General features: G+C 41.7%; 2 protein-coding genes across 3 annotated transcripts in view; one reads left to right on the top strand and one right to left on the bottom strand.

Moving 5' to 3' along the window:
- Window positions 1-1,936: 1,936 nt before the first annotated feature.
- On the bottom strand, window positions 1,937-6,738 carry st13 (ST13 Hsp70 interacting protein). Its single transcript, XM_076265643.1, has 13 exons — window positions 6,606-6,738; window positions 6,105-6,242; window positions 5,714-5,762; window positions 5,537-5,624; window positions 5,338-5,411; window positions 4,746-4,812; window positions 4,484-4,568; window positions 4,259-4,369; window positions 4,064-4,166; window positions 3,392-3,508; window positions 3,205-3,259; window positions 2,886-3,028; window positions 1,937-2,775 (listed from the first exon to the last, which is right to left on the bottom strand). Exons 2-13 carry the CDS (start codon window positions 6,212-6,214, stop codon window positions 2,644-2,646), a joined length of 1,134 nt encoding a protein of 377 aa, XP_076121758.1. The 5' UTR covers window positions 6,215-6,242; window positions 6,606-6,738; the 3' UTR covers window positions 1,937-2,643.
- Window positions 6,211-13,664, top strand: part of xpnpep3 (X-prolyl aminopeptidase 3, mitochondrial) — a 32,535-nt gene continuing 25,081 nt past the window's right edge. Inside the window, exons 1-4 of one of the 2 annotated variants that reach the window (XM_076265634.1) lie at window positions 6,211-6,334; window positions 8,601-8,723; window positions 10,067-10,474; window positions 12,423-12,607. In XM_076265634.1, coding sequence (XP_076121749.1) covers window positions 6,268-6,334; window positions 8,601-8,723; window positions 10,067-10,474; window positions 12,423-12,607 — 783 coding nt within the window. In that variant the 5' untranslated portion in view covers window positions 6,211-6,267. Of the gene's footprint in view, window positions 6,335-6,819; window positions 7,212-8,600; window positions 8,724-10,066; window positions 10,475-12,422; window positions 12,608-13,664 lie in introns of those variants that run through there. The other variant, XM_076265633.1, reaches the window with a different exon arrangement.

The raw sequence follows: 13,664 nt of genomic DNA, 5'->3' as shown, positions 1-13,664 counted from the left end.
CAAGACCGACTGAGGGTGTTTTACAGCAGATACTTTATTGTGCCAGAATATGGTGGCATCAAAGAATGCCAGCAGGAGTCTCTATGCCCCTCTCATGCTCCAGAAGCAGTTATTGAGCTGCTGCCTTCTGTGGCTACACATTTTATGTCTAGAAAGAACTGTTTGTCTGTTTCAGGGTCAAGCAGAGGGCCATGCACTGTCCAAGCACATTGACTCGTGGAAGCTATTTCTTCAGCATAAAAGGCATCAGGCTACTGGCCCCATCACTTAAAGGCGAACTATGCAGGTTTTTTAGCTTAATTTACCTTAACCTAACAGCTTTAGAGTCATTGGAATGGTTATATGACTTTTTTCGACCTTTTTTTGGTGGCCGTCTCGCTTCCTCCTAGCGCCTGTGAGCGGAAAAACCACCCTTGCAACTTTGGGCCGGCGGGGTAAGGTAACGATGGAGTTTCTCACACATTCGTCATGACAGAGCCAGCGAAAAGAAGCAAAAAACGAGAAAACAGTGAAAGACAGCCTAGACACTAAGAGCTCGCCAGGACCCTGCCTGCTCTGTGTTGTCGTCTCGCGGCAAGTAAGCTAGACTCTAGAAACATGTCAATATTCAACTTCTGCAAGGTTTTCAGCTTGTGTTTATGACTCTGATGGTAGTTTAGTACAAGACACAGTTGTCCGTTATCGCCAGTGAGGCACAGTAGGCTATACGTGTTGACATTGGTTAACATTGAGTGACCTCACCTATAAGATAGCGTTCTTTAACTGTTATGAACAGGGATGGATTACTGGACGGGCCTACCGGGCCCAGGGGCCCAAGGGGTCAGGGAGCCCTGAAGCCCAAGCATGGAGTCATTGCCTCCCCTTAATACATCTAGGCCCAGGGGCCTGAAAGTTCAAAATCCGTCCATGGTTATGAATTTATTGGTTCAGTTCATCACCTGATCTGGTAACGTCTCATGTTCTCCTTTAAAGAACTGAGGATGTATTCATAACTGTTATATTTTGCAACGTTTGCATGTTTGAAGAACCTATAAATGTACAATATTGTTTTAATCAACTTAAGATTTTAACTGCACCACACACTTTATGCTTGTTTCTTTCTTGACTTACACTTAAAAACGGTTTTGGGCAGCCATTTTCTTTTTATAATTCATGACTAAACAGTGACTTTTACAGCTTGTTATACAACAGAAATGGATTCAGCACCTAAAATCATATAGAAACAACCCATGAAGTAATTTCCCTAAAAAATGCTTACCACATTTTTTCCAGGGCTATTTCTCAAATTTCGGTCCTGGCTATACAATGGCCCTATTCTGTGGATATGATTCAGAATACTAATGCTCGAGCTTTATGTTGAGATTGAAATGAAGGAAGTAGCAAGTATGGCAAGTTTGAATAACTAAGGGAAGAATGTAATAACTGAATGTGCTTTACAAACAGATGGTATGTATTCATACACACTGATTTCACTTCTGTCTACTTTGACAGTTCAAACTTTATGGACTTGCATCCATGGCTCATGGTCACACGACCAAACTCAATACTATTGTTGGAGTGCTTCGACATGGTGACCTTGGGTAATGCCCACAGCCCGTCTGGCCTGCTGAGAAGCTTTAATCCAGCAAAAGAAAAAAAAACCTGAAGAGGATTAGTGTAGTACTGCTCTCTCACCATAGCCACAGTTTGATGTCAGCATGTCCTTATTAGAAAAGGCAATCAAAATCACAAAGTTGTCCACATTTTTTAAGCAGGCTTGACTTATTGACCATTTGACTCTTAAAAAGCATTAACTTGTACATCAGTGTTTCACTAGTTTTTTGTATTAAGTAAACACAAAGTATTTAAGGGTCTTGTGACAAGAACACATAAATATGTATGGGTTTACATGGTGTCAGGCGTTTTTTTGTGAGTAAAAGTGAAAAGAACTCAAATGTTTTTGCATCAATCAGAAATAGTCTTTTAATGATTGCAAACAGGTATACATCTCATTTTTGCTTTTGGGAGCAAGAAAGACAGATGGGGAATATGTTACATTACAGTGAAGATAAGTAAAACATGTAAAAGAAAATCCTGAGGGGAAGAGTAGTTCACCCGAGCCACTGCAAACAGACCATCTCTGACACGAGACAGAAATCTATATCTGCTCGACGACCAGAGATTTGCTAATTTTCACGTCACGTTGTTTCTACTAGATTAAGTCCACCCTGATCGTTTATCCTACCCCTAAAGGAGTAGAAAAGATGAGTGTGCATGTCTCATTGAATTCAAAATTATTCCCAAAAAAAGGTTTGGTTTGAGTCCTGCACCACTGTCTGTTAATTTGTAAAAAGGAAATGCTGTATGCCTAAAGCAGGCTGGCCCCATGTTAAGAATTACTTTACTGCACCTGCCACCCCATTCAGTGCCAAAGAACCACCTGTGGGGTTGTACTGCATGCATATGGCTAAGCCCACCTGCTTCAGTCTCCTTTGACCTTTCCATATAACCCCCCCTCCCACTAAAATGACGCACAGCTGGAAAGCCATCACATACCCCGTCCTACTTCCACACAAACTCCATCTTCACCAACATCACTCGTCCCACCTCACCTCGTCCACCCATCCCACCTTTTTTCCCCCATCATTGCTGCCCTCTCCCACCCTACGGTTGTGCTCCACCGAACTTGGAGCTCAGTTTGGCAATGAGGGCCATGATCTTGGGATTGCTCTGGTACTTGGCAATGTTGGCGGGGTTCTGAGCCACGTCCTGGAAGGCCGCCATTACATCTGGGTCCTAGGATGCACACAATCACAATGTTACAGCCCACCTTGCATAAAAGGTGCACAATGCTGCAAAGCATTTACAGAAATGGCATGAATGGCACTGATTACAGGATGCTGTACCTTCATGGCCATGAGCACCTCTGGGTCGCTGAGAAGTTTGTCCAAACCAGGGATGCCGCCTGGGAAGCCACCGGGACCACCTGGGAAGCCACCGGCAGCACCTGGGAAGCCACCAGCACCACCTGGGAAGCCACCGGCACCACCTGGTAATAGTTACAGAAGCCACATGAACAACACTTCTGTATTTCAGGTTCAGGTTCAATTGCTAGTGTCATCATGTTTACAAGGTGTCTGAACTGGTTGTTTGTCTCCAAACATCACAGATACACAATTGTGGAAATAACATGTTAGTTTTGTCAGTTGGGCCTTCATCTTTTACCTGGGAATCCTGGGAAGCCACCAGCCCCACCTGCCTGTTGTCTGGCCTCCTGCTCCTGTAAACAGGTACGTCTCTCGGTTACAAAAGCACTGCTACTTTTATACCAGTACTATCTGTACTAGTCAGAGTATATGATTTGTCTCAATGTTATGGCCTTTGATCAGCTCAGATCATTTGGCCAACTCACCCTCTGGGCCCTCTCGTGCTCCTCTCTGGCTTTCTTCACCCGCTCCTGCCTCTCCTTGATCTCGCGCTCCTCACGCTTGCGCTCATATTTGCGCCGGTGCTCAATGATTTTGTTAGCCTGTTCAGGAAACAAATGGACTTTTTTTTTAGCAAGATGGCTGCTGACACAATACACTCTTACTCAGTGTAGTCTCATCCTCACATATAATGGTTAATGAAATACCTGTCATTAATTAACAGTATTTGTAGCATAATCTACATGATCCTACATCTGTATTCTCCTTTAACTCCCAGGACACTTTACAAGCCATGAATTATCAATGACATGTTCCTCAACTGGCAGAATCTAAAATGGCAAGTCCATCGGTTTCCAACTTGCCAAAGATAGCTTTGGTATGCATGATAGCAACTCAACAGTGCATTTACCTAGCACACAACTCCCTTCGGATTTTAATCTTGTTCAGTGGCCTATTCACCTTTCCGAATGTTTTCATTTGGATGCAAATGTGCATGTCATACTTCCATTAAAAGAACAGGCCTGCTAGAGTTTGGAGAAAGTCTGAGGAAACTCTGTACACCAATTCAGGTATACCATTAGAAACAACATAGCTTGGCTTCATGGTGAGAGGAGCCTTGTCCCTAACATGAGGCCTGAGAATGAAAGGACACACACCCTGGGCTGGACTTCTTTCAGCATGGTGCTGGCATCATCGTCGTAGTCAAGCTTGCAGGCCATAGCCAGGTCCTTAGCAGCCTCCTCCCAATGGCCCAGCAACCTAAGAAAGGCAAGGCAGAGCGGTCACACATACTCACTCTACGATGTTACCACACAGCCAGGCAAATGCCGCATAAGTAGTCCTGGACACACCTGTGGGCCTTTCCTCTCCACTTGTACGGCTGTGCAGAGTCTGGGTTGATGTCGATGGCTCGGTCACAGTCTCTTATGGCAGCATTCGGCTTCTGCATCTTGATATACACACTGGAAGAGATAATCATTAGATGTTATACAATCGTAGCATGCAAAATTAATGCAAAATTAATACATCTAAATAAATGGCCTGTTAAACAGCTTGTGGTGGTTTCTAATTCCTACCTAGCCCGTTTGGCATAGAGGATAGCCAAACATGGGTTGAGTTTGATTGCTTCAGTGAAGAGGTCCAGAGCTTTTTGCAGTTCCCCTACAAGAAACAACAAGAAGAAAGTTACGTCAAATGTGCGATGAAAATAGAAACAAAAGAGGTAAAGACAAAGTTGTCCTCTCTGTGCTTTTAGGAGCTCCATATGGGACATTTTCCTTTAAACAGCAGCAAACAGCAGCTACTTGCAAAAGCACAATGTGAAATATGATCATGCACCTTCTCCCAGGACTTCAATTGCCTCCATTTTCTTTGCATTTGCCTGGTCCATCATGTCCTCTGTGACCTATGGAAGCACAAATTTGTCAAAACCTTAAAAATAAAAACAAATCAGCTTCAATCAAGTTTTATACAAATGCTTTACAGACACTTACTGTAGGAGAAAATACACATACACTACGACAACTTTCTAAGTTTCCATCAGCATCAAGAAATTTCTTCAAACAATATACATGGTGCAGAGTTACACAAATGCCTGATGAATCAATCTCCAATTAGGTTAAGAACATAATTGCTGTACAATAGCATAGCATAGGTACAGTATAACAGACATTTAGGTATAACAATATAAGTATCAATAATAGGGACATCAAACCGTACAATGTTTATGGCCTGGGGCACATCCCCTAATCAATGAGTTTTAGTTCCAGCCGAATCACTTCTTCAAGACATATTTAGGTAACACCAACACATTCTATCTCTTGCCCTGTACTAAAGCATCTTCTACCTAATATCTAAAAAGTAGTGTTTCAAGTGCTATATAAAATTTGAAAAGCCTTTACTATCCATATTCAGACAACATTTACTGTACCTCAAGGTTTTCAAAGTCTCCCATTTCCTGGGGTGCATCTGTGTCTGGCTCAATAACTCCTTCGTTGTCTATCTCTGTGGAAAAATAATACAAATATACAGGTAGGATACACTGCAGGTAGAATGACAGATAAAAGAAAATATTTTATAAAACAAAAACGCAATATCCTTTAAACAAATGTCCTCCCTGAACTACATACCCAGCTCGCTCTCCTCACTCTCTGATGGTGGGCTTGGCTCAGCTGCTGGCTTTGACGTGGTTGGTGGTGGTCCACATGGGCATCCCCCCTGGACACAACATACACCCGTCAGTGGCAGTGAGAATTCCAGATAACCAAAGGTGTTTCCATCAGAAAAGCATAAGAATTCAACATTACCTTGCACGAGGATTCATTGCTGGGGGCTGGTGGGATAGTAGCTCCCAAGCTGAAAGTAAACATGCACCTTATTTTTGGGGGTCTAGTAACATCATGCTGCTCATAATTTGATATGCTCCCATTGAATTATCCACCCAAGCACGAAGAGAGAGCTCATGCTACATCTTGACCACCTGATACCCTGACAGCAAATTCTATAATAACATTGAAGACACAACTTCAAGTAGGCGTGACTGCATACCTTTCACTGCAAAACACATAGCTAGCCAATTATATTTTAATTATTTATATCTTTACACATATTCTCGTGAGACTGAATGAACTGGCTTCCGTTCATCTGCAGTTAGAGGAAGTAAGATGAACTAAAATGGCAGAAAAAGACGCTACTAACCCCTGCAACCAGGTCCGGAGAAAACCCAGCTCAGGCAGGTGCAACACGGAGGGATTATCATTGCACAGATGCACGAAGGCCTTCAATTCAGTCACTTTCCGCGGGTCCATTCCCACCTCTTTCGATCTGAAGATAAACCTATTACACCGAGAAATGTTACGAAATGTTGTCAAATTGGATTGCGCGAATGTTCCAACCCTGTTTGTGCAGCCAAGGAAAAACGAATTTGGGTAATGTCAACTAGCTACTTTTTAAGCACAGGCAATTCGAAAATATGCCAGTCAAGATGATTTTTCACTTTTCCAAATAGGCATTTACAAATAATGTAAGATTTCAACACACGAACTTAATGTTTAAAATTCACTTGCTTTCACAATGGAATATTCTGGAACGGCATCATTACGCAGTTACGTTAAACACTCACATTCAATTGATGAACAATATATGAAAAAACCTTTCTTTCAAAAGGGCTGAATTTAATGAAATATGAATGTGCACTACCTGAAACAACAGTATGTGTCTGATCCTTTCGACTACACGGCCTACTCCGAAGCGTTCTGTTCAGTTTTGAATGGCTTCCTCGATCCTCATGCGCGCTCAATAAATATTCCACGACTGGAGCAGCAGATTTTCACTCAGGCAAAAATTAGACAACAGAAATGGTGAAAACAAGTGAGTGAGGTCCTAACGCGACACTTCAACGCGCACATATAATATGTCAGAGACGATCTAGCCAATCACGTAATTCCAATTCTTTCCCTATGCACCAATAAGCCATACGCTCTTAAAGGCAAGGTTAGCATTTGTCACCTTAGCATACTGTGTTCTTATGTCAAGGGGTGTCTGACATGTAGTCAGTGTGCAATAAGTAACCAATTTTGCGTTGTTAAATGTGGAGGCCTATACGTTACATGGTTTAGAAATGTACCTCGAAATGCTGTAGTTAAACAATTTTGATTGATTAGTCATTTCTGTCAGTTGCAAAAGCTTAATGCCTACCTCATGGTGAAAGTGTGGAGACATCTTCCCAGCTTGCAACAATGTTGCCTCTGTCCATGTTGACAAGATGGACCGTCCAATCTGCGTTACGTTCTACTTGGAATCCAGGTCAGATGTACCTTGAATTTACTGAACACGGGTGTTGCATTGCACTTCAATATGGTGCACACTGCAAAGACAGCTAAAATTAACCAAAGATCCGGTATCAACACGAGGACATGAAATGCCTAAACATTTTTAATCCCAAGTGGAACCCAGGAATGACCATCAGTGTTGGGAATCAGTCATACTGGTGCCCTTGGTATAACGTTGATATAACAGCCTACTGTCGAAGATTCAAGTCAGAGTACAGTGATACACTGGTATGTGTATGCATGTTGGGATTTAGGTTTAGTCAACAGATTGTTGTTGAGAACACGGACATTTACATGAAGTGGTTTGCTTTGTATAGGCCTGTCTTTTAAAGAATCTTTGCACATTATAGACTTTAAAAGCAACTAACAATGCTAATCTTACACCCTCCTCATAGGTTAGAAGCACATATAATAATACCGAGAAACATTTTCTGACTTTTCTTGAAGACATAACACAAGACTTTTACACAATAAAATGGGAATTTCCTAAATAAATTTGATGCAGGATGGAAAGGCCAAAATCGGTTGGAACAAGAGAGCATATCAAGGAATAAATAATTTTAAAGAAAAGTCTCTCCCATTGTGCAATAACTGAGAGTTGGAATAAGAAAACATATCAAAGAATACCGGCATGTATAATTTCAAAGAAAAGTTTCTCCCATGTTGCAATCACTGAGAGTTAATCCAGATAGATGAGCCAGATGTAACACATGTTTGAGTCTGTACACAGTGTATTTAAATTAGCTAGATGCTTTAGTACAGGGCAAATATATTTTCATCACTATCTCTGCCTGTTGTTACAAACCCATGCCATGACCTTGTTGCAGTTGAACTAGAAGCTACCAGAACTTATAATCTGAAAAAAATATCTTCACAAAAGTGCCATGATTTTAAGTGTAAGACCAGTGTATTAAGTGTAAGACCAGTGTAAGACAAGAGTAATATACCACCTCTATTTGATATGCATCACACTATTGCCACGCTCTTCTCATTTTTCCTCCTCAGACAAGATAACCATTAAGAAGGGTTGTTTTAGAGAACAAAACACAAATACGGACTTCTCACACAGACTCATCACAAATGGAGTGCCCACTTTGGTTTTTGGTAGAGGTAACCAGCTAACAGATGACTAAAATGGTGCAAACAGTGAGCAGCCTGGTGCAAACGGTGAAGTTTTAACATACAGTGAAGAGTAAGACTGTCTCAGACCGAACCATAAATAAAACAGCCTGTTGCTTCAGGAGCATGACAGGGAGGGAGGGTGTAATTTGATTAGCTGTTGATCCGAAACAACAATAACTTTTCATCAGAATCATGGGGTGGACCTTTAACACCCCTGTCTCATGTTGTTTTTGTTGTGTAGGCTGCCTGTGGTGTCCGTGCAGAAGTGTGTCAGTGAAGACGGGAGGATGGAAGAAGAAGAGTTTTCCTCACAGATACTTGGGCCAGCCTAGTCCTTATACTCACCCCCATCTGGTCAAACATGGTAAGTGGGATGGCTGGGGAAGACTTTACATGTGAAACACCAGCATCATACTCTGACATGTTGCATTTTTTTTCCATCTTGCTTGTTATTACCACCTTGTCTTGAATTCTGGTTAGAATGAGAGTCTGGTATCTCAGCATTTTGACTTGATTATGGGGCATGTTTCAACCGATACAGTGAAAAATGCCTCATATGGGTATCCAATCAGAGCAATGAAATATGTGAACCCTTTAGGGAGAACAGCAAAAAAATCCTCCTCGACAAAACGCTGTTTTCTGTTATCTTGTGTTACTCAATGAACCAACTCCAGACCCAATTTGCCAAAGTATTCTAGTCTGACACGTCTCTCAGCACACACACTTGGTTACTCGATCAAAGGGTTTGAAACAACTCTCTATGTTGTGTGAATCTACAGAATTTGTTTTTTTAATTTCATGGATATAGATTTCTCTGCCTCTTCATAACATAACTCCTGTATCTAAATAGCACCTCAAAATACCATTGCTAGTGATCAAATCGCAGAGTTTGGTTATGGAAATCTTGATAAAGTCATGGAATCAAGACATGAATTCAGAAAATGATTTAAAACTTTGGGAAAAATCATGACATTTGATAGTCCTTATATGTACTGTAGGTCTAACGATGGTGCTGATCTATTATTTTTACAGATAGGCTATTGATTAATTGTAAAAAAAAGACTCCCTGATAGTTTTCTTTTGAGCTAGGCTTACTAATTGAAAATAAATGAAGATGTTGTTGCTTTAATTGTTGCTTTAATTTTCTTTTAGTGAATTTAGCAACTGTCTATACTGTCTGTCAGTTGCTTTGGATTGAGGTATCTGTTTAATGAATACCGTAAATAGCAGAAGTGAATTTTCTTTCTTCCCTTGACCCTGAGCCAGTGCTAACACCTGCATGCATATGTACAGTCAATGTGCACATGTGTGGACACAAAATGTTGATGCTGTGAGGACGGTCCATGCAGACCTTCCTGGACACTAATATTACAATCTTTACCATAGCTGTGTCACTGGAGATACATATGTCCTGCTTTACAGAGGTGCTAAAATAAAGGCATTAATAGGCTGCCAGGATGATGTAATGATCTAATATCGCTGTCTCCAAAGCTTTGCAGTCAATCCAGTTAAATAGAAATGAAATGCTATTGCAGAAAAAGCTTGCTCTTAGTTGATTGTATTTCTCTAACCTAAAGTAGTTTGACGGTTACTGTAGAGGACTTGACCATTATCATGGTTCATCATGTATGACAACTCATCCTTACATTTATGTTGTGCTTCTTGCTTGTTTAAATGCACTTCCATGTTTGGGTCTGTTCTCCTCAGGTGAGGTGACCCCTGGTCTGACCCAGACGGAATACGAGATCCGTCGCCAGCGGCTGGCTTTGCTTGTGGAGGCTCAGTCGGACAGGTTGGGAGGCAGCTCTCCGCGCACCTCAAACGTGGTGATCGTCCTCTCCCACCCCACCCGCTACATGACCAACGACATCCCCTACCCCTTCCACCAGAACCAGGACTTCCTCTACCTCACGGGCATCTTGGAGCCCGACAGCGCGCTGGTGTTGCATGGCACTGGGCGGCCGGACAACGCCATCCTGTTTGTGCCCCGCCGAGACCCCGCCCGCGAGCTGTGGGACGGCCCGCGTTCTGGGAAGGACGGAGCGGCAGCACTGACGGGGGTGGAGAGGGTGCACAGCACAGAGGAGCTGAGCCTCGTGCTCAGGACCCTTAAAGGTGAAGTACCGACAATTAACATTACTCTCCACGCCAAAATCAGTCAGAAGTGTGTTATATGGGGATATAGAATGTGTTTGCTGAAATGGTTTGATTGTACATTTTGGGATAATTTCACAATATAATGTCTACACTTTCATATTGTGAATGAATGTTGCAGAAATTCATACCTTGGACCTTTTAGTGTCATGTCAGCCATCACTTTTGTAGTTGTTTAACACTGTTAATACTGTAGGTTTATGGATGTCATTCTTGGGCTTTTACACAGGAAAAAGCTGTCTAATGGTTCATTGTAGTGTACCTTACAAATGCAAATGCACAGAATTTCGAGGGCTATTGGGATTGTGTAGAGCTAAACTGGCTACTTTGCCAATGTAGTTGCCAGAAGGATGATGGGTCACAAATCAAATGCAAACAGCGGAGAGCCAGAAACTGTATTTGGGAATCTAGCAATGAAATGGGCGAACCCAATTTATTGTTTGTGTTCAATACACCTAGCATCTAGAACCTAGCATCACTTTGCTTGCCAACTTTCCAGCTTTTGAGGCCAGATGTTATTTTCAGAGGGTAGAGGGTAAAAGACAAAACCTCTCCACCACTTTACAAAACACAAATCACCTCTATAGTCTCCAGATTTGTAGTAAGTTCTAGCTCTGACAGGCCTTCTTATATCTAACTGTGAAGGTAGCCCAGTTGTACCAGCAGGTGGAGCTGATTGAAATAAAGTATTTCTCTACTCTCAGTAGGGTCTCTTCCAAAGAGATTGAATTTGAATTGTGGCAGAAATTTTTCATAGAAAAGAGCACACTCTTTCATGCCTTGGTAAGCAAATCCATTGCCAAAAATGACAATAAATAGTTCATTCATGTAATATGACATGTGAGGCTGGCATCACCAGAAAGAGATGGTGCCTCAGTTGACTCAACGCCACTTCCACTCCTTCCAGGCTCCTTAACCCTTTGAGGAGTGAGTTTTTTTCCCATTACATAATTATTCCAGGCAGATATAGACAATATACATTGACAACTATTTCGTCCCCTTAGAATTATAAGGCTCTATCTGACATTTTTGTCAAAATTGAGTTATTAACATTCTTATTCTGTGACACCTTAAGGCTCCTATTGTGCACCTGGCGCTAGGTGGCGCAAAGCGCAACGCAGAGCTTATTCTTATCTTATGAAGTGTTGATTTTAACGCCATCCGCTCCTCTTCTATTAAATCGTGCGCCCAGGGGTGTGATAATTGGCGACATAAGGTGAGGTGTGGTGCATTATCCAAAAATTGCTATCTTACACCCTCTAAAAATCATTACGCCACTGACTAAGAAAAACCTGGTCTATAACGAAAGGCACATATGAAGCACAACTGAAGATGCACTGTCATGAGATGTAAGCAGCAACTCCTCTGCAGGATAAATGTCCTTAGGATTTCTATTCAGTCATTCAAACATTATTGGGGTAAGTGTTGCTTTTTTCAGGCTATGTTTTCGATAGTAACCCCTTAATGAAAGTAATTAACTGTGTAGAACTGCTTTGTCGTTGACTATGAGACCAAGATGAAGTTAGTTTTACTTTGCCTATGAGTTCAAATAAAAGGTGAGTGCAGATGCATGTAGGCTATACTCTTCTAGTCACAAACAGGTTTTTGTAAAGCACAGTTTAGTGGAAGCAGATTCCTTCAAATGCGGCTGACTAAAATACTGAACGCCCAAAACACACCCATGACAGATTAAGAAACATAAGAACAACCTTTTTGCGACATCCGCCCGACGTTTGACCACATAATCGCTCCATTAAATTAGTGAATGTGGACTGGCCACAGCTTTAATGTCAATAAACACAAAAGAAAACACATTTTTACTCATTTGTAATGGTTAATAAAAAATGTGATTTATGCATGAAAAAATATGCATCCACAGTTGACCTTACTACATGCTCTCCTGTACCAGGTGCCACGGTGTGGTACGACAGCACCCAGCCCTGCCACCCGCGGCTACACCAGTCCCACGTGCGGCCCCTGCTGGAGGGCGGGGCGGCGGTGCACCCCCTCAGGCCCCTCACGCACTCCCTCCGAGCGGTCAAGAGCCCCGCCGAGGTGGCTCTGATGAAGCAGGCCGGCCACATCGCTGCTCAGGTATGCAGCACCACAGAGTATGTGATGAGAAAGGACAGCTCTTGTGGATCGATTGGGGGGGGGGGGGGGTGTTATTAGATATATATGCCATAGCCTCTATTGACATCCCAGAGTCCTCTGTTTTTTTTTTCTTTGGTTCACAATTAGTTGGATAGTTACTACTAATAAAGTAACTACAACTTAACAGAAAAGGTGGGATTGTGAATGAAATGCAAATAAAATGGTAAATAATGTTTGTTTTATACAAACTAATTTCCCCTTACTTTTAACTTTGACTATTTTATGGATTTTAGAACGCTGATGATCATCAACTTGCAGTGGATGAGTATTTTGAGGTCCAATGAGTCAATTTCAAAAAGTTAAAAAACATCTTCTTTGTCTGTATAGGCCAAACAGGAAAAGAGGCTGTTATCAGTATCAGGTTGAAACACCAGTGTGTCAAAGCACAGGGCTGTGTCAGAGCCTGTGGCATCCAATATATGACATCTTCAAGAGTACCACTGATGCAGAAAGACATGAAAAGATTTTGGGGCAACATAAACTGCTGTCCAGCTATTATCTTTTCCAAGGGCACTTCTGTGATATATATGGAGATAGATATACTTCATTAATCCCGAGGGAAATTTAGGCAACACCAGTAGGACAACACCAAACCAAATTCTGTCTGGATTTCTAGTGCATAGCAGCATTTACAAAAAGTGCAGATATTAAACTAGCCTGCCTACAGTCATAAACTGTCACCAGCATTTTACATGTTGTCTTTTAAAATGGCATTGTACTACAGTAGGCCTAAGGATCATATCCTCTTCAGTCCTGAAAATTGACTTTTTTCCATAAGCACGTTTTGTGATGAAACATGTTCATTCATGGCCATTAATGAGCAAAAGACAATAATGTTCTGTATACACAAGATTGTCAAGAATTTGAAAATTCAGACTTGGAAAAGAAGTTTTGGCGTCTTAGAGTAAGAACATTGATCAACAAAAAAACAAATATCCAGCCTAAAAAAAATCAAGCAGGCTTGGACTTGGTGATATCTTAATTATGTGTGTATTTT

The sequence above is a fragment of the Alosa pseudoharengus genome, unplaced genomic scaffold, assembly GCF_046254945.1.
Source record: "Alosa pseudoharengus isolate Yale_2024_CS ecotype anadromous, Long Island Sound unplaced genomic scaffold, YU_APseudo_1.1 YU_APseudo_1.1_scf_4, whole genome shotgun sequence".
In the NCBI taxonomy this organism is placed as follows: domain Eukaryota; kingdom Metazoa; phylum Chordata; class Actinopteri; order Clupeiformes; family Clupeidae; genus Alosa; species Alosa pseudoharengus.
The sequence above is the reverse complement of the archived record's forward strand: the minus strand, read 5'-3'. Positions and strand labels throughout refer to the sequence as shown.

Coding starts and splice junctions, on each gene's coding strand:
- st13 (XM_076265643.1), bottom strand. CDS start 6,214: ATGGACCCGCGGAAAGTGACTGAATTGAAGGCCTTCGTGCATCTGTGC. Junction 4,569..4,745: donor AATTGAAGTCCTGGGAGAAG/GTGCATGATCAT, acceptor TGTTTCTTGTAG/GGGAACTGCAAAAAGCTCTG. Junction 3,260..3,391: donor AGCACGAGAGGGCCCAGAGG/GTGAGTTGGCCA, acceptor ACCTGTTTACAG/GAGCAGGAGGCCAGACAACA.